At 48.4% G+C, this 26,918-nt stretch overlaps 1 protein-coding gene across 5 annotated transcripts in view; it reads left to right on the forward strand.

Annotated features, from left to right (window-relative positions):
- Positions 1 to 26,600, forward strand: part of USP48 (ubiquitin specific peptidase 48) — a 31,072-nt gene extending 4,472 nt beyond the window's left edge. For 2 of the 5 annotated variants that reach the window (XM_054085704.1, XM_054085706.1), the window contains exons 6-27: positions 937 to 1,045; positions 2,259 to 2,392; positions 2,618 to 2,700; positions 2,989 to 3,168; positions 6,517 to 6,642; positions 8,733 to 8,882; positions 11,343 to 11,543; positions 12,967 to 13,081; positions 13,225 to 13,355; positions 14,663 to 14,734; positions 17,729 to 17,853; positions 18,012 to 18,134; positions 20,439 to 20,500; positions 21,017 to 21,127; positions 21,717 to 21,847; positions 22,065 to 22,171; positions 24,237 to 24,341; positions 24,743 to 24,898; positions 25,108 to 25,233; positions 25,912 to 25,960; positions 26,196 to 26,222; positions 26,321 to 26,600. In XM_054085704.1, coding sequence (XP_053941679.1) covers positions 937 to 1,045; positions 2,259 to 2,392; positions 2,618 to 2,700; positions 2,989 to 3,168; positions 6,517 to 6,642; positions 8,733 to 8,882; positions 11,343 to 11,543; positions 12,967 to 13,081; positions 13,225 to 13,355; positions 14,663 to 14,734; positions 17,729 to 17,853; positions 18,012 to 18,134; positions 20,439 to 20,500; positions 21,017 to 21,127; positions 21,717 to 21,847; positions 22,065 to 22,171; positions 24,237 to 24,341; positions 24,743 to 24,898; positions 25,108 to 25,233; positions 25,912 to 25,960; positions 26,196 to 26,222; positions 26,321 to 26,343 — 2,446 coding nt within the window. In that variant the 3' untranslated portion in view covers positions 26,344 to 26,600. Of the gene's footprint in view, positions 1 to 936; positions 1,046 to 2,258; positions 2,393 to 2,617; positions 2,701 to 2,988; positions 3,169 to 6,516; positions 6,643 to 8,732; positions 8,883 to 11,342; positions 11,544 to 12,966; positions 13,082 to 13,224; positions 13,356 to 14,662; positions 14,735 to 17,728; positions 17,854 to 18,011; positions 18,135 to 20,438; positions 20,501 to 21,016; positions 21,128 to 21,716; positions 21,848 to 22,064; positions 22,172 to 24,236; positions 24,342 to 24,742; positions 24,899 to 25,107; positions 25,234 to 25,911; positions 25,961 to 26,195; positions 26,223 to 26,320 lie in introns of those variants that run through there. The other 3 variants (XM_054085705.1, XM_054085707.1, XM_054085708.1) reach the window with 3 other exon arrangements.
- Positions 26,601 to 26,918: the final 318 nt, after the last annotated feature.

The raw sequence follows: 26,918 nt of genomic DNA on the forward strand, positions 1-26,918 counted from the left end.
AATGGAACATGAAGTTGTAGAACCGTTGAATGGTTCAGGTTGGAAGGGACCTCAAAGACCCTCCAGTCCCACCCCCTGCCATGGGCAGGGACACCTCCCACTGGATCAGGGGCTCCAAGCCCCATCCAACCTGGCCTTGAACCCCTCCAGGGATGGGGCAGCCACCACTGCTCTGGACAACCTGGGCCAGGGCCTCCCCGCCTTCACAGGAGAACATTTCTCCTAAGATCTCTTCACAGGAGAACATTTCTCCCCTAAGATCTCATCTCAATCTCCCCTCTTTCAGCTGAAAACCGTTCCCCAGCTGAAAACCGTTCCCCTCGTCCTCTCCCTGCACTCTCTGATCCAGAGCCCCTCCCCAGCTTTCCTGGAGCCCCTTTCAGCACTGGAAGCTGCTCTAAGGTCTCTCTCTGGAGCCTTCTCTTCTCCAGACTGAACAGCCCCAACTCTCTCAGCTGTCCTCAGCAGAGGTGCTTCAGCCCTCAAATCATCTTTGTAGCCTCTTCCAGACGTGTTCCAACAGTTCCATGTCCTTCTTGTGTTGAGGATTCCAGAGCTGGACGTGGGAATCCAGGTGGGGTCTCACAAGAAGGAGCAGAGGGGCAGAATTACCTTCCTCCCTTCCTGTAGTCAGAAAGTAGAGCGCTTGGAGGTTGTATTTTTATTCCTGCATTCTTAGAGCTGTGGATTTCACTTAAAAAACCATATAAAATGGTGTTTGCAAGTTGTAAGCGGGTGCTCTTTGTTTTTTCTTTTAGATCGTATTGTCCTGTTTGTACCTTGTAGAGATTTTGTGGTGTAGAGGTGTGAACTGCAATAATTCTGCCTTTTTCTCCTGGCTTTATAGCTCAAGGAGCAGTTTAGTAGCAGCTGGGATGTTCAGGCACAAGAACCGGTGGGTTGTCCTAATGTGGTTTTGTCTTTTTTTAATCCTAGCTGCAACCAGTGTGGCAGGGAGTCCAAACTCGTGTCGAAATTCTACGAGCTGGAGTTAAACATCCAAGGGCACAAGCAGCTGACAGACTGCATAACAGAATTTCTTAAGGTATGAGCTCGGTTTTTTTGAGTCTTACTATTCTTAGTGGAGCGTTTTAATTCCTTTCTTTGATTAACAGTCTTCAGGGTCGGTATGAGAGTGAAGAGACTGTGTTGTCTCAGTGAGATGCATGCAAAAGGAAATGTTCTTTTTCCTCGCAGACGCAGAAAATGAGGATTGAGTCATTTTAGTGGCTCCTGAGTAGCACGGTAGCACATGCGCATGTTACAGCTTTAAAAAGCACTTGGAAGTCACATGTTAAGTTAAAATACTTTCCCAGCTCAGTCTCTGTGTGCTTTGTCATGGATTGCAGTGGGGGAATGGCTGCTTTTTGTGTTTCCTGTGCCGGTGCTCATCTGCATAGCAACAGGAGGCATTCCCCATGCTAAAATGTGCTCTCAAAAATACTAGCCAGGGCCTGGAATAGCTGTAACAGCTGCAAGTGCTCTTAATTTCGACTTGAAAATTTGCCTAGAGCTTAAGTTAAGATCCAGCATGTTAAAGGTTGGAGGTGTGGATTCGGCTAAAAGTATTTGGGGCAGAACTTGCCCTAAACGTGGCTCTGTACCTGAGCTGTCTGGCTGCTGGGCAGCAGCTGATGTTCTCAGCAAACCGGTTGCTCTGCTATGAAAAAAGACCGGTTTGTTTAAGCGCATTAAAATCCCAAAATGGGGAACTTCAAGTTTGGCTGCTCCTCCTTGCAATGAAACAGCCCTGTGACCTTGTTTAGGGCAGCTGGGAGTTTTCTTCCGGCCTAATCCTGCCACTGGCTCTGCTCAGGCATGGACAGTGACTCTTAGAAGGTGATGTTTGCTTGGCTGAGCACAAGAGAGTTGTAGTTTCCAGGCTGGAATGTGGCTTTACATTAACTTGGCCCATGTGAGCTTGTAAAAGGGTGATTTAATTACTTTCTTTTTCCATAGCGCTCATTGGTATCAACTGGATCAAACAGGGAGCAAACCTGACGGTCCTGTGAGCAGCCTGAGAACAGGGCTTGAGTCTAAAGTTGCCCTTGAAGAGCAGCCTACTGTGGCCATGCTGTAAAGCACATTTATTAGTGTGTACTTTTAACCGAGAGGTTATTTTGGAAAGCAGCTGGGTAGAGACTTAAGTGGTTAAAATAACTTCCATGCTTTTCAGTCTCCAGCTGTTGAGTAGCTCGGACTGGTTGATTTTGGGGTGGTAACTTGTTCTCAAGACCTTTCTTTCTGCCGCCTCACAGGAAGAAAAATTAGAAGGGGACAATCGTTATTTTTGTGAAACTTGTCAGAGTAAGCAGAACGCCACGAGGAAGATCAGACTGCTCAGTCTTCCCTGCACCCTCAACCTGCAGCTGATGCGTTTCGTGTTTGACAGGTAAGCCTCTCGCAGGAGGGTCCAGTGGAAAAGCAGGAGTGCCTGTGTTGTGTGGAAGCTCTTTGGAAAGCTGTCTGTTCTGTGCTTTCTGCATTGATTTGAGAGATTGAGGATTGTGTGCTTGGGTGAACTTCTCTGGGGATGCTTTTTGAGTTTTAAGGGGAGCTGCTTTGGGGTGTGAACCGTTACTGCTGTCGCTTGAATCCAAACTTTGCCTCCACACAGGCAAACTGGCCATAAGAAAAAGCTCAACACCTACATTGGCTTCTCCGAGGTGCTTGACATGGAGCCTTTTATGGAACAAAAAAGTGAGTCTTGTGCACTGTTTTGTAAACTTCACCCACCGCCCCTTGGCAGATGAGAGGAGATCTCCCTTGAATCTCCTTGTTGATGGAAAATTATGTCAAGAGGTGTTTGAAGGCCGTGTTCTGCCTTGTTAAGTGGGTATGAAAACCACAGCCTACTCAGCAGGTCTTGGAGAGCTGCAAGTTCAGGTGCAATCTTTGTCCGCTGCCTTGCAAAGCATTCAGTATTAGGAAAGAAAAGCTTTGTGCTGTTTCATCCAGAGCGCTACGTAACAGCTGCTTTCCTTCCAGACGGTGTCTACGTGTACGAACTTAGTGCCGTCCTCATACACCGGGGCGTGAGCGCGTACTCCGGGCACTACATCGCCCACGTGAAGGATCCGCAGACGGGCGAGTGGTACAAGTTCAATGATGAAGACATAGAAAAGATGGAAGGGAAGAAACTGCAGCTGGGGATTGAGGAAGATCTAGGTAAAATCTTTAAGTTGTGAGTGCCCTTTTAAAATAACTCTTTTCACCAAAAACAAGGAGGCTGAATACGTAGAGGCTCTTTTACTCTTAAAAGTGCTCCTACGCGTGCTGTCATGTCTTAGTAGTAATGCGTGAAACAGCAATTCTGTTAATTGCAGCCAGATTTTCCTTCATCGCAGCCCCGTGTGAGTGTTTACACATGCCTTGTGATCAGTCCCTCTACTCTAGGATTTCTCTTGCCTGCTGTGTGTCAGATAAGATGCTGATAACACGGCAGCAATTGCTATCAGGATGAAACAGGCAAGTTGCCGCTCCCTTGGCCGACGTGCAAAAGGAGACTTGGGAACAGATAACAAGATTACTTTCAGTTTCCTTAACACGTTATGTTTTTATTTCCACTGAGGTGTTTTACTTGGAAGCAGTGAAGAGTCTCTAAAAAATTTAGATCCAAATAATGGCTTGGAAGCCAAAACTGCCTTTCTGTTTTGTTCTTTTTACTTCTCTTTTTTGCTCTTTTACTGTTGTTGGCTTACCTTGTGCTGGTGTCGTAGCGCTGCCCTGATAACCGTGTTCCCTGTTCAGGGCCGAGTCTTGATTTCTTGGAAAACTTGGGCTGAGGCTGGACCTGTGGGTTTTGTAGAATGGTTTGAGTTGGAAGGGACCTTTAAATTTCATCTAATTCCAGCCCCTCTGCCATGGGCAGGGACACATCCCCCTGGATTAGGCTGCTCAAGTCCCTATCCAAGCAGTCCTTGAGCACCTGGCCTTGGGTTTCTCAGTCTGCAGTCAATAGTAGGAGCAGTTCAGCATTAAATTGGCATTTGAGTGCTCGGATTTGTGCCCCCCCCCCCCCCCCCGGTGTTCCCTAGTGCTGGATGCTTTGCAGGAAATGGGAAATCATAGAATTGCTTGGTTGGAAAACACCTTTGAGATTGAGTCCAATCATGCCTGTCCACTACTAAACCAGATCCCGAGGCACCTCATCTGCCAGTCCTTTAAACACCTCCACCCTAAACACCACCTTTAAACACCCTGCGCAGCCTCTGCTCGAGCCTGAAAACCCTTTCAGTCAAGGAATTTTTCCTGATGTCCAATCTAAACTTCCCCTGGTGCAACTTGAGGCCATTTTCTCTTGTTCCATTGCTTGTTATCGAGGAGAAGAGACCAACATCCACTTTGCTCCAACCTCCTTTCGGGAAGTTGTAGACGGTGGTGAGGTCTCCCCTCAACCTCCTTTTCTCCAGGCTAAACAAACCCAGTTCTCTCAGCCGCCTCTCATAACCCTTGTTCTCTAGCCCCTTCCCCAGCTTTATTGCCCTTCTCTGGACACGCTCCAGCTCCTCGATGTCTTTCTTGTAGTGAGGGGCCCAAAATCTCAGGAATTTCGCTTACAATCCAAGCAGTCTGGTCGCAGAAACACTGTCCTGCCAGGACGCTCCTGCTTTGCTGCAACTGGACTTCGTGAAACGCTGCTTTACATTAAAGCACCCTTATATATGAAAAGATGCCTTCAGATTCATTTGCTCCCTTAGTTTGTTGTGAAGCCACGTCGCCCTGAGCATGCCTTTGAGTTCCATCTCCCCTTTCCTTCCATGCCTGCCTCTCCTTGATGCCACTTTATTTTCAGCTCTCTTGCTAGTAAACACCTCCTTGTGTTTCATCGCGACATGCATAAGCGCTGGCTGCCACCGGAGCAGCTTTGTCATCCTGTTAATGTTTGACTGCCGCTTGCTTCCAACCAAACTGTGAGGCTGGTAGACATCTAGTGGTGTCAGATAGAAAAATGAGTGCCGAAAGGAAATAAGAGCTGCTCAGCTGTTCTTTTTAACCTCCTGCGTTACCCAGCGTAGCAAAATTGGATGCAGATAAACCTCTGTGGCCTTGTTCAACCTGATCCAGTGGGAGGTGTCCCTGCCCGTGGCAGCGGGGTGGAGCTGGATGGGCTTTGAATCATAGAATCAGCAGGTTGGAAAGGACCCACTGGATCATTGAGTCCAACCATTCCTAACACTCCCTTAAACCATGTCCCTCAGCACTTCATCCACCTGTTCCTTAAACACCTCCAGGGAAGGCGACTCGACCCCCTCCCTGGGCAGCTGTTCCAGTGCCCGATGACTCTTTCTGTGAAGAATTTTTTCCTGATATCCAGCCTGACCCTCCCCTGGCGGAGCTTCAGGCCATTCCCCCTTGTCCTGTCCCCTGTCACTTGGGAGAAGAGCCCAGCGCCCTTCTCTCCACAACCTCCTTTCAGGTAGTTGTAGAGAGCAATAAAGTCTCCCCTCAGCCTCCTCTTCTCCAGGCTAAACAACCCCAGCTCTCTCAGCCGCTCCTCGTCAGACGTTCTCCAGCCCCTCACCAGCTTCGTTGCTCTTCTCTGGACACTCCCCAGAGCCTCAACATCCTTCTTGTGGTGAGGGGCCCAGAACTGAACACAGTACTCAAGGTACGGTCTCTTCCAACCCAAGGTCCCTTCCAACCCAAACCATTCTGTGATTGTGTAAAGGTTTATGTGTAACAGCAAGTATTCTTGATGAAGTACAAGGCTGCTTTAAGAATAGAAGTAAAGCACGTTTGGAAGCCTCTGTAGACTGGGAGCTTTAATATTTTTATCAAGCGCTGATGTGATTTGCCTGATCCAAGCGAAATGGAGACTCCTCTTTGTTACAAATGCGTGCAAGAGCAGGAGAAGGTCGGTAATGTAAAGCAGAGCTCTGCTGTGGAGGGTTCCTGCAGGCCTGGCCACACTGATGGGAAAAATCTCTGGGTTTTTTTTGAAGCTGCAGCTGTAGCTGAGTGTTTTGTCCCTGCCTGCTGGTCTGTCTGGAAACAGCAACTCCTGCGACACAAATTTACATTGCAGCACAGCTGATCCGGCATTACCGTTTCTGCAGCTTTCCTTCCTTAAAATCTTTGTTGCCCAACAGGAGGGCACGTATATGTTCTCTGTCCCCTGTAAACAGGACTTTCTGCCCTGAGAATTTGACTCTGCTCTTTGGCATCAGGACACCAGAACAAGAGGCTGAGGGGAGAAGTGATGTTTTTTCAAGAGCTGCTTTTGGCTCGCTGAGGTTTAATTGGGGCAAGAAGAAAGGCTCTTGTAGAGAGTGGTTCAGAGCAGACCCCTAATTTTAGTCCCTTTGAATTATCCTCGTTCCAGAAATGCTGGACGGATTTGGTTCTGACTTTGGGTTACAATTTTGGCTCATGGCAAGCCCAGTCTTTGGCAAAAAAAAGCCTGGCAGAGCGTGGTGGGCAGAGGGACGCCGGCTAGGTGGCAAACTTGTCCCATTAATGGAGAATCAGTAAGCGAGCTTGTGCGTTTACTGTGTTTTGCCTTCTGTACCACAGCAGAGCCTTCTAAATCCCAGACTCGTAAACCAAAGTGTGGGAAGGGGACCCACTGCTCACGCAACGCTTACATGCTGGTGTACAGGCTGCAGACCCGTGAGAAATCTCTGACAGTCGAAGTACCAGGTAAGTGAGCTTTGACTCTCCTGGCCTCTGTCTTGTCCTGTGGTGTTGCAGGTGGGCGAGGAGTTGGGGTTTTGCTTGAGGCCCCTTTTGTGGCCCCTGTAAACGAGCTGCAAAGGTGCTGTGTGGAGACTTGGTGTCCTGTCTGGTGAAACCCTTTTGCTTTCCTAGCACTTCCACAGTATTAACCTGCTGATCCCACCCCTTTGCTCCCTCCGGCCTCACTCTCTTAACCAGCAGGACAAGGTGGGGAGGGGTTAGGAGGAGGTCGTCCTGCTGGGAGCCGATTGCAGCCACGGGAGTGTTGGGATTTGCAGCCACAATCCCACAGGAACCGCTCAGGTACCTGAAGGCGAAGGAGAAGCGCGTGGTTAAATGTCATCAGCAGTGCACGTACTGTGCTGGAGCTGAATAATCCTGACAGATGTCAGGTTTCTACTGTGAGTGCTTAATCTTTGCCGCATTGAGAATAAACGGCATGAAAAGACTAGGATGCAAGCCCTTAACAAGAGTTTTGCACGAGTGCATTCATATCTTGCTTTAGAATTACTGGGGGTGGCAGAAATCCCAGTAGGTTTGGCCTGTGGATTTAATGATGCTTTGCGTTTGCGTGCTACTTGATTAGAAATATTAATTAGGCCCCTGATGCTGTTGGGGATGGAGGTGTGTTCCACCTTCTTCCCTCTTCTGCGAAGCGGGGCCAGCTGAGGTGGTGCATCCCCTTTGGAACTCCACCGTTTGTTCAGGTTATCTGGATGCAGAGAGGGTAAATTGTATAGCTTTGCCCCTGCTAATAACAGCACCAAACCTTTTCCAGCCCTGCCGCCTCTAAAATCCACCCTCTGAGCTGCACAGATTTGGGACTTACTGCTAATTCCTGCCTCCCATCTGCATTTTCAGTCTGTTTCCTGAGCCCTCTTGCGCTCCCTTTCCTCCTACCCCTCTACCCTAAACAATAACTTGGCCAAAGCCTCTCCACCCAGCTCCAAATTCCTGCGCAGCCCCGCGGTTGCCTTTGTTTCACGTGGAATCCTGCCAGCGGACAGGGAGCGAAGGGCAGCAGTCAAGCCTTGCGGTTGTGGAGAGGTTTCATGCAACTGTAAATTTGTGGCATTTTGCTTTGATGCTGTTAAAAGTGGCTTTTCCGGGACAGTGGAGAGACGTAACTTGGCTCTGACCTCAAGGGGGTCAAGCTGGTTGTTTTTTAATATTGTGTATTCTTCCCAAGGTGGATGTTGTGCTCTCTGGCTGTGCAAGCTTTAACCTTTCTGGAAGTATTTTAGCTCTTCAAAATACTTCTAAAATAGGAAAGGACTTCAGATAAGCAATGCTCCTCCCACCCCCTGCTTTACACCAGCTCTGCGAGGGAAGTGGTTTATCTTCTTTTTTTCCCTTGCTGAGATTTGATTTATTTGTTTTTTTCCATCAGCGACAGCAAAAATTCCCACTCCCTTCACTTTTCCATTGACAGCGGGATCTGCCCAGGCTTATCTCCCATCTCCTGAGGGCTTTTTGCCCTTGGGTTTGCGATGTGTTTGACTCCTCTTGCTGCCATCACCCATACCTGTGGGGCTGCGTGTCGGGACAGGCTTCAGGTCTCTCCGCAGGGTGAGAAGTTCTTGCTTCTGCCCTGGGAACGATGGGTCCTTGGCAGCACAGAGCAGCTGCTCTCGGTGGGAGGCAGAGGAATGGCTGGAGCGAGAGGGATAGCAGGGAAGGTTTGAGCCAGGCAGCGAAGCATCCTGCCGCGCTCCAGCTCTGCAGCCTCTCACCAAGCCCCGCTGCACTTTGTGCAGCTGCCAATGCTTGGCATAGACTTGTTCACGAGCAAAGGAATTCTCTTAACACATCAACCAGCCCCAAATAAATAATTTTCTTGGGTACCGTTGTTTGCTGCAGGACAGTAACATTGAACCCCCTACAACCATAAATATTGGAGAGAGCAATGTCTGTGTGGAAAAGACCTCAAATGCCCACAGCTGCATGGGGTGATTTTTAGGCTTGCTCGTTATCCCCACATAACGGATCACAGGAATAATTAACATAATTGGCATTTTTCCTTGAAATGGTTGCTTTTTCTTCTTTCCCAACAGCTTTTCTGCAGGAGCTGGTAGAACGCGATAACTGCAAGTTTGAGGAATGGTGCAACGAAATGGCCGAGATGCGCAAACAGAGCGTGGCCAGAGGCAAAATCAAACATGAAGAGGTGAAGGAGCTCTACAAAAGGTTACCCGCTGAAGCTGGTCTGTAAGATATTGTGGTAGTATTTTGTCATTAAGATCAGTAATGTTTTGTAACTAACCCACAACTCGCTTCTGTGCCCTGAACTCTTTGCTGGAAGGCATTCCTCTCAAAGAGGAAAGTGAACGCTGCCTATTGTTGCTGTGTGCATGCTTCGGATTTGCTTTCCCTCTCTTGTTTTCTGCCTTAACCCACTTTTCTCCTTTTTTCGCTCATTCTCGTGGCCTCTGGCGCTGTTAATTCCCTCTTGCTCCTTCCCCATCAGTCAGTCTCCTGTGTGCCTCCATGCATTGTGACTGTTTTCTTCTGCCTGGTGAGCAGCTCATCTCGTTAGTCATTAGTAGCATCGAGGCACAATAACCGGCCAGTCTCAAATTGCCAACTCACGGCGAGTTTAGGAGCTGTTGATCCGCATTAATCAGCAGGTAACAGGGTACAAGAATGCCTGATCTCCAGCAGAAAATGTTTTGATCCATCCCTGCCAGTGCTTTGAAGCCTCATGTCTGTTTGATGAGTGACTGGGGTTAATCCTTTCCTTGTGTCTTGTTGCCTTAGCATGTCGAAGCACAAGGATTTTTATCCCCTCTTATTTTTTTCTCCCATCTCCCTCCAAACAAGCATAGAGGCACTTGTTCTGTCCATCCAGCTGCAGAATTCCTCTCTGCAATATGCATCTCCTAAAAACTCTAGGAAATTTGTACTTGAAGACTTTAAAATGGGTTTAACTGTGTAGTCTGTTAGACAATTTAATGTTCAGCTTTTAATATTGGTTGCTCCATGGTTAGAACCGGCAGCGAGATTGGAGTGGCCGGCCAGCAGACTCTTTGGCTCCCCTAAATATCTATCTCTTCGATTTATGAACCCGGGTTTGCAGATAATGGGTGCTTAACTCACGATCAAGAGGGTGTTACAGCTCACAGTGCTGAGTCCCCGCGAGCCTGAATGGTGTTCAAATGTCACAGTTGTATCAGCGTTGTGGTGTAGGTATGAATCTGCCGTGAGTCACTCTGAAAAGGGAGCAGCAAGCACAACGCTGGTTCTGTTTTCTTCGCAGAAACAGAATAGTTTGCTCTTGGCATTTCTAACATGACAGAGCAATAAATCTCAAACAGACGCTTTTTACAAGTGCAGGTAAAGCTCTTTTGCCCCAATTTGAAGATGGCAGGACCTGAAGTGCTGCCCTGAAGGCACCCGTGACCTGGGCACAGCAGCTTGCTTGCACAGCTGGAGACAGCGTTATCCCAGAGCTGCTCCGGGTCCGATCCCGCAGGAGCCGGGGACTCTCTCTGCAGCTGTGCAGGCATGTTTTTCTGCCAGCTTTGTGCAGCTTGCCCCAGAAAAAAACGTACTTTCCAGGGGAGGCAGCTTTCATCCCAAACTAGCAAACCGTTTCTGACAGCGTTGCAATTCTCTGGAGGTCGTGGCTGTGTATCTAACGGCGTTGCGTAAGACGAAAACTCTCTGCAGAGGAGAGAGGGTTTGAAGCCTGGCTTCACAAAGACCCAGCGCAAGCTGGAAGGCAAAGTATTTTCCTGTAGCTTCACTGTTGCTACTTTATATGAAACATGAAGGATTTGTGCTCATTTAATAAATATAACTAATGGTTTCAGAGCTGCCCTCCTTGTGGCAGGAGAATGGGTTTAATTCCCTTCTGCTTTGCAGAAGAGTGTTCAAATCCATACTGGTTCTGGGTGTCGAGATACAGGGATTCACCCGAAGCTCTTACTGCTTATACGCCTGCTGACGTGCTCCTGAGCCTTGGCTTTGTGTGAGGTGTCTCCTTTAGCAAACAAGGCCGGGCCTGCTGCTCTGTTTCAAAAAAAAACGGTGCTTAGGCAAAAAAATTTGAGGCAGTTTCCTCTTGCAATGAAAACCTTAAAATGTGGGAGTGTTTCTCGCCCAGATCTGTAAGAGCAGCCAAGAAAAACACCAAAATTTTGGGTGTTGAAGGGATGGGCTGAACACTGACCTTGGCTCTTTGCTGTTGTTGCCTTTTATTTTATAATCTACCCCAACGAGCTTGCTCATTTAGAAGGAGCCTTTAATGTAGCATCATAATTTAAATACCATGTTTGTCCCTCGCTGGACAACAGGAGAAGCTTCCTCTATCCTTAACTCTTCTCCAATAAACCCCTCAAGTCAGTCTGAAAGCTCTCCCTTTCCTACTCGGAGTGCTCGGCTGTTTCATATTGATTGCTTGAATTCAAAATGACCGCTTGTTCTTGCATCTTTATTTCACATCGGTCCCATCTGCGTCTGTGATACTGAAATGCGAATGGAACAGGGAAAGCTGTATCAGATGTTTGAAAACTTGTACCGCAGAGATTTAATCAACAGCCATAGCCTGTTAATTTTTAAAAGTACCAATGAATATTGGAGTAATTATGAAATGCCATCTGCTGCGATGTGTGTTAGCTGACACGTATCGGCTTGTTTCTCTTTGTGCTCTCTTCCCCGCCCAGGTTCCCCGTACGACTTCATCTCTCTGGAATGGCTGCAGAAATGGCTCGATGAGTCCACTCCTCCAAAACCTATAGACAACACAGCCTGCCTGTGCTCACATGGCAAGCTCCATCCGGATAAAATATCCATTATGAAGAGGATATCGGAGTATGTTGCTGACTTCTTCTACAGGAGATACGGAGGAGGGCCCCGGCTGAACGGTAAAGGCTAGAAAATGCCCTCTCCGAGTCACGTTCTCCTGTGATGAACGTGTGTTACACCCTTGGTCTGATCCCAGCACCGTTTTGAGCCATTCTTTACTTTCACAACTTCATTTCTGTTTATTGCTTTTGTGCTGCGCTCTTATTTCCAAATGATACTTTTACTATTGCTAATGTAATAAATACGTAATAACTAACATAATTATGCCATTCAAACACATACAGTTAGTCTGATTGCAGGGCCTGTTTTGGACCAGAGTTCTGCTCTCCCTAGAAAGAGCTGTACGTAGAGGAATTCCTGAGAAAGCAGTGGTGCATTTTAGCTAGAAAACTTAATACTTGGGTGATTTTATGCAGTTGACTCTAGAAAGTAACAAAACTTGCATATGCAACCCCCCCAGACTCTTCAAACCGATTTTCCATGCCTGCGGCACCTACAGATCCTGCGTGGGCAGCGTTTCATGGAGCGTGTGCATCGGTGCTGCCTCTTGCCAGCAGCTTGTGCTCTGGAGCAGCACGGATGTGCGCAGGCCAAGAAAATCATTGACTGTCTCTCACCTCTCACCTGCCCCGAGCTGCCTCACCCGAGGAAAGCACGTACCTGTTAACCTGTGTGCTTGTGTCGCAGGCATCCCTCGTGCTTTTTGATTTTTGGGGTCAACTCAGCCCCTCTGGACTTGGGGCATCCTTTAATCGAGCCCCAGGCTTAGTTTCTTTTATAAAGGAGCTCAATAACTCCCACTGAGACCAAATTAGCTCAGCTCCTGCTAGGAGCTTATAGGGAAGAAACGCAACCAGCAGAAACTGCTGTGACGCAGGCAGCCTTTGTGGGGGGAAAAAAACAGGCCAGCATTTATTAGTCAACTGGAAGATTGCCTGCAGGTTTTTTTAGGTTGAATATGACTGGGAGGGATGGATCGGATGCGCTGCACTCTCCGCCTTGTTTCCTTGGATGCGACCGTCTTGCTCTCAGATGAAAATATATGCCCAGCTGTAGGATTTCCGCTCCTGTTGTTCCAGTGTAGCTTTGCAGGAGGCTTTTTTTTGTCTGAGTTTAACTGGCAAAGTGCCACGAAACAAGGTTTTTCCTTGCATATGTCTAAACTATCCTGACTTTTAACTCCCATGGCTCTGTGTTGGTGTGACCGGACTCGCAGCTGTAACTGCAGCCAGTGGTGAAGAGCTGTGAAGCTAACAGAACAGATTGCACCTCATCCAAAGTGTTTTGTGCTTATTTAAGCTTCAAATGTGGCCTGATCTGGCAGTAACCCCAGTGCTCTCCTCATTTACATGCAACATCGCCAGTCACGAGGCAAGAGAGTCGGTGCATACCTGTCCGAGCGCGTTCAAACCAGTGAGAAGCTCAGCCTCATCTGCAATAAATTGTCCTATAAATTGTATTTCTTTTTCCTCCCTGCTCCAGTCAAAGCACTTTGCAAGGACTGCGTGGTTGAAAGGTGTCGAATCCTGCGACTGAAAAACCGGTTAAACGAAGACTACAAAACCGTTACGAATTTGCTGAAGATAACAGTCAAGGGGTGTGTGAGTCCCGACGCTTTCAAACGTTGTCAGAGATTTTTTAGCAGTGCTTAAATAGCTTTTTCTTAAAGATTTTACTGTTTGGGTTCCAAAGAAGAGCGGAGTTGTGATTCCTGTTGCCAACGCTGTTCTCTCTCTGCAGGAACGACGGGTTTTGGGTTGGAAAGGCGTCCTTGCGGAGCTGGCGTCAGTTGGCTCTGGAACAGTTAAATGAGCAAGACGAAGATGCAGAGCACAGTAATGGAAAAATGAATGGAAACGCACAAAGCAAAGGTAATTCTGCTGCTGTAGAGCCCCACCAGTTCTAACTGATACCTCCTGACAAAAGACACTGTAGCTGTTTTGCTTCTCTTTTATGAGCAGGGAGGAAAGGATAATAAATCAAATAAAAAGCTCCTTAAATGAAGGAGCTTGAAAACTGCTGGGTGATCTTCGTACTCAGAGAAGAAGATGTAATAAGTAGTTTTACAAAGCTGTGTGAAATTACCGCCCCAGACGCGTATTCTTTTCATTAGCTTTTATCTGAATGAGAGAGCACAAGGGAGGAAGAAACGTGAAAATTACCTCGGGGAAGGGTTGAAGATGTTTATTGTGAAGGTTCTGTGGATGAAACAGCTCAGCTGGTAAAGCAGCTTGGCAAAACACAGCCTAGGAAAGAAAAATCATCAGTTGGATTCTCTTCTGTGCCCATAAAATGGGTCTGCGAAAATAGATGAAGCTTTTATGTAATTTCTACTCCCTGAACCTGTGGAAACTGGGTGTTTTGTTGAGCTTTTTGTTTGGGAACTGAGACCAAGAAGCTTGTTTGAATGAAAGTGGAGATGGTGAGCTAATGGCATTGATCTTGGGTTTGAAGGCTCCTGGAATGTCCACAGCCCTTCTGCTAATGTCTGAGCTGGCATTTGATTGAGAAAAGGGTTCTTCTCCACTGAGTTACCACTCTTCATTCACAACAGTCCAGGTCACACCTTCCAGAAGTCCACTTGAATGGCTCATAAGCCAGCTTTCTCGTTAGGCGGGTCGTTAGTGACTCTTATGAACACACACTGTGTTTGTGATGCTCCAGTTCAGTGGCCAGTGCTTCTGACTATGGAGCTAAACTGTAATTTCTGCATTCATGTGAGGCTTCTCAAACCCCGGCAGGCTCCCCCTTCGATTGTCAAGCAGCATCTGGTTTAGATCAGTGTCCTCCAGGCAAAGAGCAGGCTGATATTTTGCCAGGAAGGTTTCTGCTCCCTGTGCTCTTACCTAGCCTTGCGTTTAGGTTAAACTCTGCGATCTCTGGGAGCAGGGAACCCCTGTGGTGGTCTCACTGGAACAAATGCATCCTTTGTAATCTCACAAAGGACGAGCTTGTGCTCCACACACTTCAAAGCACTCCTACTTGGCCTGTAGGCTGTAATCCTGCCTGCCCAGAGGCCAAAGCGTTTGAGAATAACAAATTTGCTTCCAAAGTCTCCCTTGCGTTGAGGGTTTTGCTGCAATTTAAAAGGCAGCTGTGCTCCTTTCCCCAAAAAATTTTTCTTTTCCTCATGAGGGGAATTCTGTGTGATTTCCTTCTGTTTTCTTTTTTTAACTAGATGAATCAAGCGAAGAGAAGAGAGAGGAGGAAGAGGAATTAAATTTTAATGAAGACATCGTTTGCCCACATGGTAAGTCTCTGCAGGGGATGGAGCTGAACATATCTGTTGTTGCCCACTGCTCAAGACATTAACCTTGTAGCCTTTGCTCTATCAAAGGCCAACACGAGCAGTTAACTGAGGAACTGCGCTTAATCCTCGTTTGTCTGGTGTTTCTTGACATTCAAGACTTCAAGTTTTTATTTGTGAGTGCTGTCACGTTGCAGAAGTTTTGAAAGGCAGTGAGAGGGGTGTAAACGCAGAGGCGCTCGGATGCTGCAGGAGATGCTGGGCTGTGGGAGCAAGCATCTCTTCCTCTCGCTAACGAAGCGATGTGGTGGTGCGAAGGCAGCGCCAGGGCTGTGCAGCCACTTGGAAGTTCTGGAAATATTACGGGAAGAACATGGTGGAAATCAGTTGAGGTGGGAGCTGAGAGTATCCCTTTGTTCTCTGTGTTTACATGAAAACCCATGCACTTGTTAGGCACTTGCCTAACAACTGTAGAAACATGGGCTTATCGGTGAGCGGCTGGAACCGCCAAGGATATCGATTTACCAACCTGCTGTGCTTTAGTGTCCATTTACATAAGGTTTTGACCTGATTTAAGTTGTTTTACTAAGCGACGGCTCATTAGCTGTATCCTTGGCTACCCTGTTGTTTAAATCTCACTCTTTTAGCTTCTATGCCGCTCCCAGACATGACTCCGTTCTAATAAGCTCCTGTTTGGAGCCATCAATTCCCCTGCCAGGGAGACTCAATCTTGTTCCTATTAGGAAAGAAACATGCCATAAATTAGCAACGCACCTCCCGTCATCAAGGCTAATCGAGGATGTAGAGTAATGGCTTGATAAAGCCTCATTTTAGAGCAGAGTGTTTAAGCACTTTGTCACAGCTTAGCTGTTCTTTAAAGCCTTTAACACCGTGTTTTCCCATTGCCGCGAGGCTGCTGCTGTTAAATAAAAGCATGCAGTGTGGCGACGAAACGTTTAATGTAGTCAGACTTGATAAATAGAGGCCAATGGGCCTTTGAATGGTAAATTGCTTGTTGATCTGTGACTTCGGGTCATATCAGAATAAATAATATTAAATATGGGGGCTCCTGGTGGGTCAGACTTAATCCTGTCGAGTTAACTTCTGATTACTCACGGGGAAAAAACCTTTCCACCTTTAAAATTTCCTTCTGGAGCCTATCAGCAAATCTGTAGTCTTGGTCATACGGCTTTCATTTTGCCGTGGAGGAAGTTCTGCCTTCGTGGTAGGCTCGGGAAAAACCAGCGCTTGATCTGTGAGGTCTGGCTGGTCTCCAGAAGTGCCAGCCGGGTGCTCCCGTAAGAACTCCCTTTGCATCTTTGCTGCAGTTTCTTGCTCTCCAGTAGTCACCCGACCCCAGTGAGTAATTTTTTCCAGATACCAAGTGAGGACTCCTTTGATGTCCGCGCCCAAAACATGTCCCTGGACGGCAGGAGGGGGAAGCAGGGTCAGCAGTGGTTAGGATCATCATCTTCCAGATGGCAAAGCACTTGTTCCCTGCACACCGAGATCCAATTTTTCCACCTCTTTTGCTCAACAGCATATTAATCTGTTTCCATTAATCACGCAGTGTCAGGGCACTTATTTGTACAACCTCGATTTTTTCCCCTCATCCTTGCCGGCTCTGGAAGGCAGCCTGGTTCCGCCTGCTCAGATGGTAAAGCTGGGCCACTTGGTTGTGTTTGGGGAGAAAAAAGTGGCCAAGCGCTTCATCAAGGCAGTCCAGCCCGACCTTTGTTTATTAGAGGAAAAGCAGGAGGGGAGCGTTGCTATTTTTTGCCTTCAGGGCTGGCAGAAATCCAGGCTTGGCTGGAGCGAAGAAAGCCGATGGCTCTGTGGGCCTGAGGAACTGCTTGTAATGTTAAAGAGCTACCGGAGGGTGGGGAGGAAGGAGCTTTTTCTCACTGTCTTCTTTCTGCAGCTCCTCAGGCTATAAAAATACGGATAATAAAGAAGGTGTTGTGCCCTTTGCTGGACACCGCTCAGTGCCACGGCTTCACAGTTGCCGTTTCGCTTCCTTCTTGCTGCTGAAATCCCTGTTGAGGCGTGAATATTCCCATGCCTTGTCCAAATCTGGTTTGCATCTCGGTGTTGCAACGACTGTTGCTCTTCTTTCTCGCTGTGGCTGTGCCTTGACCTCCCAGCTGCAGTCTCACAGGGAGACGCTGTCGTGTTTTCCCCTTGGCGACTGTCAAGCCTGCAAGTGGGCGGCTGAAGAGCTCTTGCCTTCTCCAGCGTTCCCAAGCCTTGTTTGTCCACCAGAACGCGTGTCGTCATGCAGACACGTGGTGTCCAAACACGTGAGCGTGACCTTTCTGCTATGGCTGTTGCTAAAATGACACATTCCTTGTGTTCAAGCATTCTTTGGGGGGTTTTGAGCTGCTTGAGCATCAGAATAAATAACAGAGCAGGCAAGTTGTCTTAGGGGAAAGCTGTTAAATCCTGCTTCGTTTCTTCACTCCCCGGTTACTCCCTGGAGCAGGTTTAGGGTGCAAAATCTGTCCTTTCTGGATTTTGGGGTGCTTGGATAGGGTACACAAAGCCCTTTGAGGTGATACAGCATTAATTTTGTTTTCCAAAGGCACGGAAAGTACCTGGCTCACGGGGCACAGGGTTAGCCTGCAGCTTGGTGATAACACGTAGCTATGGATAGCCAAGATCCCAAACCAGTAGCCCTGTGCCTTCCTGGGCTTTTCCAAGCATCTCTTTACCACCGCTTCTGTTTGATCAGCTGCTTGGGTTCATGAGCTGGGAAATCCAAAGGACATTTATATGAAATAAAGTGTTTTTTCCTGTCCGAACAAGGAAATGATAACCAATTGAAGGTGCCTTTGTGTATTAGTTGTGCTCTTTTTTTGCTGACATGGTGTTGCCTGCTCAGCGCGTGAATATCTTCCCCCACGTTTATACGCTGTAATCTCTTCAATCTAGTTAGGGCTGCAGAACATCGCTGAGCGCCTCGCGAGCAAAGCCTTTCTCTTGGCTCTCTCTCTGCAGGTGGCCTGTGCATATCTGAAAATGAACGGAGGGTGGTTTCCAAGGAAGCCTGGGAGAAACTCAAGCAATATTTTCCAAAGGCCCCTGAATTCCCAAATAACAAAGAGTGTTGTTCCCAGTGCAAGGTATTTGCCAGCTAACGCTACCTTTTTGTTGACTGTAAATATATCCTTGTATTTCTGGTTTGTTTTTTAACACCACTCAGCACAACAGAGGAAAGTCATGTCGCCTTTTAATAGCAACTAGGAACTGATGCTGTGGGGTAATTAACTGTTTCGTGCAGATTTTAGAGCGTGAAGGGGAAGAAAATGAAGCTCTGCATAAGATGATGGCCAGCGAGCAGAAGACTTCTCTCCAGAACCTGTTTCATGACAAATGCAGACCTTGCCTGGGCAGCTGGCCTCAGGTATGGAAAGGAGGGTGACCAGGGGATGTAGCAGGACCTGGGAGAGGGTTTTATTTCCTTTTATCCCTCTCCCTAAGAAATTCTATTTCTCCAGCCTGATAAACATTCCTGTAGAATAAGTCCAGAGGAAGCTACAGAGGTGATCTGAGGGCTGGAGCACTTCTGCTCTGAGGACAGGCTGAGAGAGTTGGCGTTGTTCAGCCTGGAGAAGAGAAGGCTGCGGGAAGATCTTAGAGCAGCTTCCAGTGCTGAAAGGGGCTCCGGGAAAGCTGGGGAGGGGCTCTGGATCAGGGAGTGCAGGGATGGGATGAAGGGGAACGGTTTTCAGCTGAAAGAGGGGAGATGGCGATGAGATCTTCAGGAGAAATGTTTGCTGTGAAGGTGGGGAGGCCCTGGCCTAAGTTGCAGCTACCCCATCCCTGGAGAGGGGTTCAAGGCCAGGTTGGATGGGGCTTGGAGCAACCTGGTCCAGTGGGAGGTGTCTGGGCCCATGGCAGGAGGGTGGAAACGGATGGGCTTTAAGGTCCCTTCTGACCCAAACGTCTCTTATGATTCTATTTTATGATTCTGTGATCGTTCACTCGGTTGGAGTGAGACTGTGCGTGCTCTGGGAGGCCCGTGCCAGCGGAGCTTACACGTGTGTTGTGCCGAGGTGTGATTTCCCCCGATTAGCTGTGCTGGCACGAAGCCGTGCTAAAGATATACGGGAACGGCTCATGTGCCAACATAGCTGTTGCTGGCCCAGAGTCAGCTAGATAAGCAGTGACAATATTGCTGCTGTGGTTACATCCGCCCCTAGAAGGACCGTAATGGTGTGGCTGTGCCGGTGGAGACAGCTTTCCGCTGCCCTCCATCTACCTTCCTGTACAGGCCAGGCTTTTGCTGCTGGTCGGACAAAATTCACCTGTGCTCTAGCATCCTCCTACATCCCAAAGTTCAGGTGGAGCTTCCCTAAATGCTGAAGCTCCACAAGTAGGAGCAACAGTCATGCAAACCCACTTTTCTCCCTAGTACAAGAGTGCAGCTCTCCAAGACCTTCTTGGGGCTTCGAGGAGGCTCAAAATAAATGGCACAAGCTGTTGGCTCCGTGCCTTTGCTCCTAGACGTCTCGCAGCGCTGATTAATGATCGACTCTTAGATCCTGCCAAGCTGCTTTGGCAGGTGTCTGCCTCGGTCGCTCCTACGTGTGAGGGCAGCCTGCTGCTCTTGGGTGCCTTCTCCAGCCAGGAATAAATAGAGGTCAACACAGAGCCGTGTCTCCGAACCAGGAAGCCCCAATAGGGTTTAAATAGGAAATGCTCTGTGCTGAGCTGGAGAGCCGCCAGGTCCTGCCGGTGATATTTAAGGGTGTCAGGTTGGGTTTGCTTTTGAAGCTGCAGGAGGTAGTAGAAAGCTGAAGCCCGTCAAGTGGAAATATGAGGGTCTCTCCAGGCAGCCAGGCTATGTCCTCAACTCCGTTTGGATTTCCTGAGGGAGCATGATAAAAAGGAACTGAGGATCTCACTCCTTTGAGCTTGGTGAGTTTTCCTGGTCCAAACTAGTGGAGCTTCAGGGAAGAAAATAAGCAGAGTGGTTTGATCTAGAAGAGATGAAAGGAGATTAAATATATATATACACACGTGCATATATATATATATATATATATATATATATTTTCTTCAGGTGTGGTGAATTTTCTTGCAGAGAGATGGGGTGAGCCCTTAAATCTGCGTTAGGGAGGATGCAGGAGGTAGATGAGCAAGGAAATGATTTTGCCGCTCAGCTCTTAGGATCTGTGTGGTTTCTTGCCTGGGAGCCGACCATCCGATAGCAAATAGCTATGGTTTATCCTAAACTTGCTACTGTCGGGGTACACAGTTGTGAATCCATTGCCAAAAGGAGAAACTTCTGGGTATTGATAGGTGAAGCGGGCGAGGCAGGTTGGCGTGGTTTGGCCCCATGCCCGTAGGGTGCAGAGCTGCGTCGGCTTTAGACCCTGTACCCGGCAAGAGAAAAGGCGGTGCTGGGGAGCCTTAGCTGCTCGGGGGAAATGACCGCTTTCCTGCTGTGAATTAAAGGTAATTGGATCTAAAACTAAATTAACTTTGTAATAAACGTGAGATTAGTAATGGAAGTGCTTAGTGCTTGATCCCAAATTGTTTTCCTTGGCTTTCCCAGCGCACTTGGATGGAGTTGTCATGGTAAGAACGCTGAGGTCTGGAAGAGAATGAGCGCTGCAGAAAAAGCTGAGCACTCATCGTTTCTCTATTGTTTGATTAATTAAAAAAGAGTCTTTTTTTTTTTTTCTCCTCTTTTCACCTCCAGGAGACAGATGAGCTGTACATTGTTTCGCAGTTCTTTGTAGAAGAATGGAGGAAATTTGTCAGGTAACTTGGCTTGAGGCTTCTGGTGCTTTTTATCCTGTTTTGAAGGGAGCTGTAGAGAATGATTTTGCTTTTGAATCCCAGCACAGTGTGTATTTACCTACAGTTTGCCTTTGTGGAAACAAGGAAGCTGATTTTTACAGAATCCCTATCAGCTGTAATACGTTGTAAGAAACCAAATTTCCTTGTTTACCGTGTCTTAACCAGATGGTCGGATTAGATAGTAACCTGATTAGTTTTTTCAGCTGTCTGGAGCTGTATCCTAGGCAAAGGTCACTGCCCGATCCCGTTTCCACGAGCTGCTTGGTAGGAGATGGAAATTGCTGCTAGATATGAGAGTAATTTTGCAAAGCGCAGGAATGCAGATCTGATTTCCTCGTTGGTAGTAGTTTAATATTCCCTGTTGGAATGCCTTCTGTAAATATTCACCTGTGATTTCTTCTTGGCTGCCTGCAGAGTGGTGGTTTTTGTGAAGTAAGCTGACCAAGCTTTGCAAACCGCTTTCCTTTGCCCGTCCAGGAGGCCGACGCGATGCAGCCCCGTGTCCTCGCTAGGAAACAGTGCTTTGCTCTGCCCCCACGGAGGCCTCATGTTCACCTACGCTTCCATGACCAAAGAAGACTCCAAACTGTGAGTTTCTTCTCTTCACGCGTCTGCCTTTGCCAGGTGCCTTCGTCTGTCGCAAGCCTCGCTGAGCCGCAGCTACAAAATTAACACTTGAGCTTTCTCACTTTACCCTTCATGCAAGGCAAGACCTAAATTGTCGAAGGATGCTGGGTCAGGAAAAAAGGGAGCTTTACTTCGGCTTGGCTAGTTCCTAACAATAAACTACCCTGAATTCAGCCAGGACGTAGAAACGTCCAGCTTCCTTACACTTTGCTTTCTGTCAGGCTTGCTTCCGGAATGCTGGACGCCGGACTGGAGCTCACGCTCCATAGCATTGCTTCTGCGATGATGCAGAACTAAAAGTAGCAGATCTTCCACTCCTCTCCTCCTCCGTCCTCCCTTCAGCATGACTGGAGCATAACAGCAGCACTAATAACACGCTGCTGTTTCCCTGTTATCCTGGGCGGGCGGGCCCTCCCGTGTAGCCAGGGTTAGGGATTGATTTTGCAGCTTTTCTTTCATTGCCAGACTAAAGAAGAAAAGGGGAGGCTGTTCAGGAGCTCAGGACTTGGCTTTTCCATGTCATAAAGCACATTCTTGTTCCTTTGCACAGTATAGCTCTAATATGGCCCAGCGAGTGGGAGAGGATTCAAAAACTCTTTGTTGTGGATCACGTCATCAAGATCACCCGAACGCAAGCTGCTGGGGCGGACCCCGAGAGTGCACTTTACACCTCCGAGCCCCGTGAGTGCTTCTTTAGCTGCTGTCTGTGCTCTGTTCTTCTGCTAATTGCTGCCAGCTCCCTGGGAAAGAGCTCTTTTTGGGATAAACGGTCAGATCTAAGGGGATTTGTGGTAAATGGGGAGCTTGGCGGATGCCCCTGGTCATATGATCCGGCGTTGGGCAGGTATCCCCAAGGAGTTGAAGCAATTAAATGCGTTTTCCCTTTTTGCCTCCCCAGAACTCTGTCCAGAGTGCAGAGAAGGGCTCTTATGTCAACAGCAGCGGGACTTGCGTGAGTACACACAGGCAACCGTCTACATCCATAAAGTGGTGGATAATAAAAAGGTACAGGCTCTCTCCCTGGCTCCTTGCTCATCCTGGCTCGGTTTCATTTAACAGAAACTGCACCATGTACCCAAATAATGATCTTTACATGGCAGCAAGATGGCTGGCGCAGCCGGCCGCATCCTCGCGGGGCTGGGACGAGCTGGTGGGGATGCTGGGTGGCTGCTGGTGGTGGTGGTGGGCAGGGCTGCTCTCTGTGGGCAAAAAGCAGCAGCTCTGCGGCTCGTGGAAGCCTTCGCTTTGGCAAAAATAGCAAATGGGAATAGCTACTCTGGCTGTAGCTGCTCTAAAATTTGGTCTCCTCGAGGCTTCACTTTGCCAAACTGAATCCTTTGCATTATCGGGTATCTTTGAGGGTGTTCTCAGCTTTGATTATTCAGGCAAAGTTGTAACCGCTTCTGTCTTCATAACTGTGTTATCGGGCTCTACCTGTTCTCCTCCCCCTCCAGTATTTGTCATTTCCGTTCTTGGTTGCTCAAGTTACATTTACTCCTAGATAAAAGGAAACTCTTAGACCTCCGTGCTGATGAAATAGCAGGGAGCTTAGAGATGGTTTCCAGGATCCCCTACAAAGCTGTGAATTACGTCTGCTTTACTGGTGTCTTAAGGGATCGGAATTGGGTCTAGAATTGGCTGGTTATAGTGAGTCTTCCTCCTTAGGGCACATTTTATGCTTTAAGGAGGAAACCAAGGCTCGTGGGCAAGCTCACCTAAAGATGTTCCCTGCACCTTTACTACGTGGGTTCTTCTTTTCTTGCTTGTCATTGATTTCCACCTCCCTGCCAGCCTAAGGGAGGAGCTGGAGGCCAGAGAACTGCAGGGCGCCGCAGGCTGGATGGGTTCCTGTCTCGATTGTGAGATGTAGGGCACGTAGCACTGTCTTGAGCCATCAGCTGCAGGGTTTCAGCCTGTCTTGAGGCTGAATCCCGAGGCTGTATCTTGGCTCTGGTGCCAAGGAGGGTTGTTTTTGTTTTCTGGTGCTGGACAGGACTGCGCTCACACGTGGGGCTGGCAAAAAACAGGCAGCTATTCTTTGCCGAGCAGCTGGAGTTGGAGAGAGGGGGCGAGAGCTTGCCTGCGAAATCACTCATTAACGGGGCAGCCTCGGCGAGATCTGCAGCGGCAGTAATGCCTGCCGGCAGCGCGGCAGCACTACCAGCGAGGATTGTGGATAGCAGCACTCGAAGCTGCTGCTTCCTTCCCTGCTGGGTTTGCTTTGGGGAGCATTTCCCATCCCCTCGGCCCTGCTCTTCATCCCCTCTGCAGCCCCGGGTGTCTCCTTTGGCTGACGCTGCAAGGGGGAAGCCACGGCCGGATGCAATCAGCGTAGGGTGGCACTGCTGGAATCTGCAGGACTCTGGGGAGGCTGTGGTTGGTGCTGGACTTTTGGGAGAGCTGGAGTTGCATCGTTAATTGCAAATAAATTGATGGAGAGGCAGGCTCTCAGGCATCCAGGGCAGAGAGCGCACCAGTCTCCTGGGCTCCAGCAAAAACCAGCTCCAGCCGAAGCGTGGACATGAATTCACGTCCAGCAGATCCCCTGCCTCCTGGAATGACTTAGACGGAACCGAGCATGCTTTTTATTTATACATTTGTGTAAATTATTCAAATTTCATTTACTTATAACCTCCAGACCCATAAATAATGGTGCTGAGTGCCTCTGTTGGTCTGCTGCAGGGATGGATAAGTGTCTAATTTACAGATAATAGTCCTTTCTCCGTGTTAGGGCTTTCGTAATACACTTAGATGAACCAGAGAAGCAGCCAGCTAATGGGAAAGAAATCAGTCCAGGCCCCTGGAGACTTTCCCTTTGCCTAGAGAGGAGGGCAGGTCCTGAGCCGCAGGAAGCACCTGCAATTCAATAAAGAATCTTGTTCTCCTGAGCCGAATCCCCCCATGGTTCAACGCAGCTGGGGAGGGGTGGAGAAGAATTTGCGGAGTATGTGGAGCGGATCCCTGGTTTATTTCTGCTCTACCTTGGTCTGTTGGATCGAGGTGGCATCCTGGAAGTCTCTGCAAGCTGTTTACCATAATGTGACAGTCTGGGTGATTTTTATGACTTCAGGTAATGAAGGACGCTGCTCCAGAGCTGAACGTGAGCAGCTCAGAAGCTGAAGAGGAAAGGGAGGAAAACAAGCCAGAGGGGGAGCAAGATCCAGATTTTAACCAGGTAGAGACCAAAAGTACCGCCAGGTTCCTTGGGTTTTGCATCATCCTCTTGAGTCAGCATGAATGGAGAGCCCTCCTGCTCCGTTTACCCACAGGCGAAAGCAGCAGTGTCTTAAATTGTTATTTGAATGGTTGTACCTCACCATCGCTTTGTTTCTAGAGAGATCAAATATTGATGGTGCCTCGCTCGCTGGGCCGGTAACCGGCCTCGAACTGGCGCTAGAAGCGGAAGCTGAGGTTTCAAGGAAAGTCCTCTCCATACTTGCATGCGGCCGTTTGCTTTCAAAAGGGCTTCCTGCTTTCCCTCGCATGACCGACTAGTCCGAAACATGCTCCAGGCTAGGCTATATTTTCCACGAATCCCAAAGCTGGGATCCTGATCTCTTTGCCTTTTGTTTTTAGAGTAACGGTGGTGCAAAGCGCCAGAAGGTCTCCCACCAGAGCTACATCACTTACCAAAAGCAAGGCATCCGACGGAGCACCCGGCACCGGAAGGTCAGAGGGGAGAAAGCGCTGCTTGTTTCTGCTAATCAGACGCTGAAAGAGCTGAAAATACAGGTAAAGTGGTTTTCCACCAAAGGATGAGTTGTTTTGAGTAAAAAAAAATATGGAGCATGTGGCTGGGAGGGGATGGAGGGAAGGAGTGTGAAACCCCATGTGGCATCACAAGGCACGTGTTGCTCTTCGGAATGGGGTGGTTTTGTGTAGCTCGGTGGTATGATTTTTCCCTCCGCACAAAATCAGCGTGTCTCATTGTGTTGGCACAGATCATGCATGCATTTTCAGTTGCTCCCTTCGACCAGAATTTGTCAATTGATGGGAAGATACTGAGCGATGACACCGCAACGCTTGGCAGCTTGGGAGTCATCCCCGAGTCTGTCATTTTACTAAAGGTAATGTGAGAGTGTGGGTGCTATAAGAAAGCCAAATAGAGCACAGAATGGAAATGATTTTTGTACGACCAAAGAGAAACACATTGTGATGCGTGTGAAAGCCCGGCCGTGGCTGCTCATAGCCTCATTTAATGAGTTTCATAGAACCATGGAGTGGTTTGGATTGGAAGGGACCTCAAAGCCCATCCAATTCCAACCCCTGCCGTGGGCAGGGACACCTCCCACTGGCTCAGGGGCTCCAAGCCCCATCCAACCTGGCCACCACTGCTCTGGTTGCTCTGGGCAACCTGGGCCAGGGCCTCCCCACCCTCGCAGCAAAACATTTCATTCTGAGATCTCATCTCAATCTCCTCTCTTTGAGCTGGAAGCCATTCCCCTCGTCCTGTCCCTGCCCTCTCTCGTCAAGAGCCCCTCCCCAGCTTTCCCTTTCAGTACTGGAAGCTGCTCTAAGGTCTTGCCTTCTCTTCTCCGGGCTCTCCAGTTCCTCCTGGTGCTCCTTCTTGGAGGCAGAACCCCCTCTTTTTTTTAAGAGCATTTATTCACTGCCCTTTGCTGCTGAGCTGTGTGGTACCGGCCCAAAATATGGCTAAATTAGAGCAGGGCAGTGAACTGGTTGGGCTGTGAGCATCCAGATGAGGTTGCTTGCTCGTTAATCCCCTACTCTGCTTTATTTTCCAGGCTGATGAACCTATTGCAGATTACGCAGCGATGGATGACGTTATGCAAGGTGAGGGGGGGGCACGCTTGGGAGGTTTTAAGGTTTGGGGAACGTGCCGCAGTGCTGTGCTTTTGGCAGTATCGGTGGCCGAGGATTGTGGTGGGTTTGGGTTGTAGAGGTAGAAAATAGAGATGTTGAGGCTTCCCTGTGACTGCCAGCAGGAGAAGGTGAGCAGACACAAGATCCTTTTAGAAACAACTGTCTTCTGCCTTCTAACGCCATGCCTTTTTCTTTCCTTCCCCAGTTTGTATGCCTGAAGAAGGATTTAAAGGTGAGTATGGGCATTTTCCCCCCTGTCCTTTATGTGAGCCCGTGCTAACTCCATCCGATAACCATCATCATCTTTTGGCCGTTGTTTTTTCTCCTCAGGGACTGGTTTACTTGGACACTGATTGTTTTCTAAGCGTTGGCAACAGAGGAACGACCAGAAGGGAAGAGGATTTTGACATGGTAGGGCATTAAAAGAAAAAAAGGTGGATACAGGACTCTTTGACTCTTCCAGAAGGCAGAAACCCATTCTGAAATGACTGCCCCTCCCCCCAAAAAAAATGCCTTATGTCAAAGCAGATTGCACTGAAGGACATCCTGCCTTCAAGAGAACGTTCCACATTTTATATTTAATAAAGCAACAGGAAGGTTGGAAAGTTTAGCAGCAGTAGGAGCGTGTCGTGTTCGCAGGCGAGGGAGACGGAGGTGCTCTCCTGCGTTCCCCGACTCAGATCCCACACCGCTCTCGTCTGTCCGAAAAGAGGTTGTGATCCAGTAGATCAAAACCATCTTGATCTGTTCTTGAGCGACTCTTTAGGCGTAACCTGCTTACAGATAACCCTGTCTTTTGATCCACTATTACTCTTTCAGTACAGCATGGAAGTAAAGAAATTGTTACTCGTGAGGAATGTCTAGCTCTTTCAAACACAAAACTTCATCTATTTAACCCAAAACGTACGCTGTGGCGAGCCTCGGCAAG

Source organism: Cuculus canorus, chromosome 21 (assembly GCF_017976375.1).
Source record: "Cuculus canorus isolate bCucCan1 chromosome 21, bCucCan1.pri, whole genome shotgun sequence".
Lineage (NCBI taxonomy): Eukaryota > Metazoa > Chordata > Aves > Cuculiformes > Cuculidae > Cuculus > Cuculus canorus.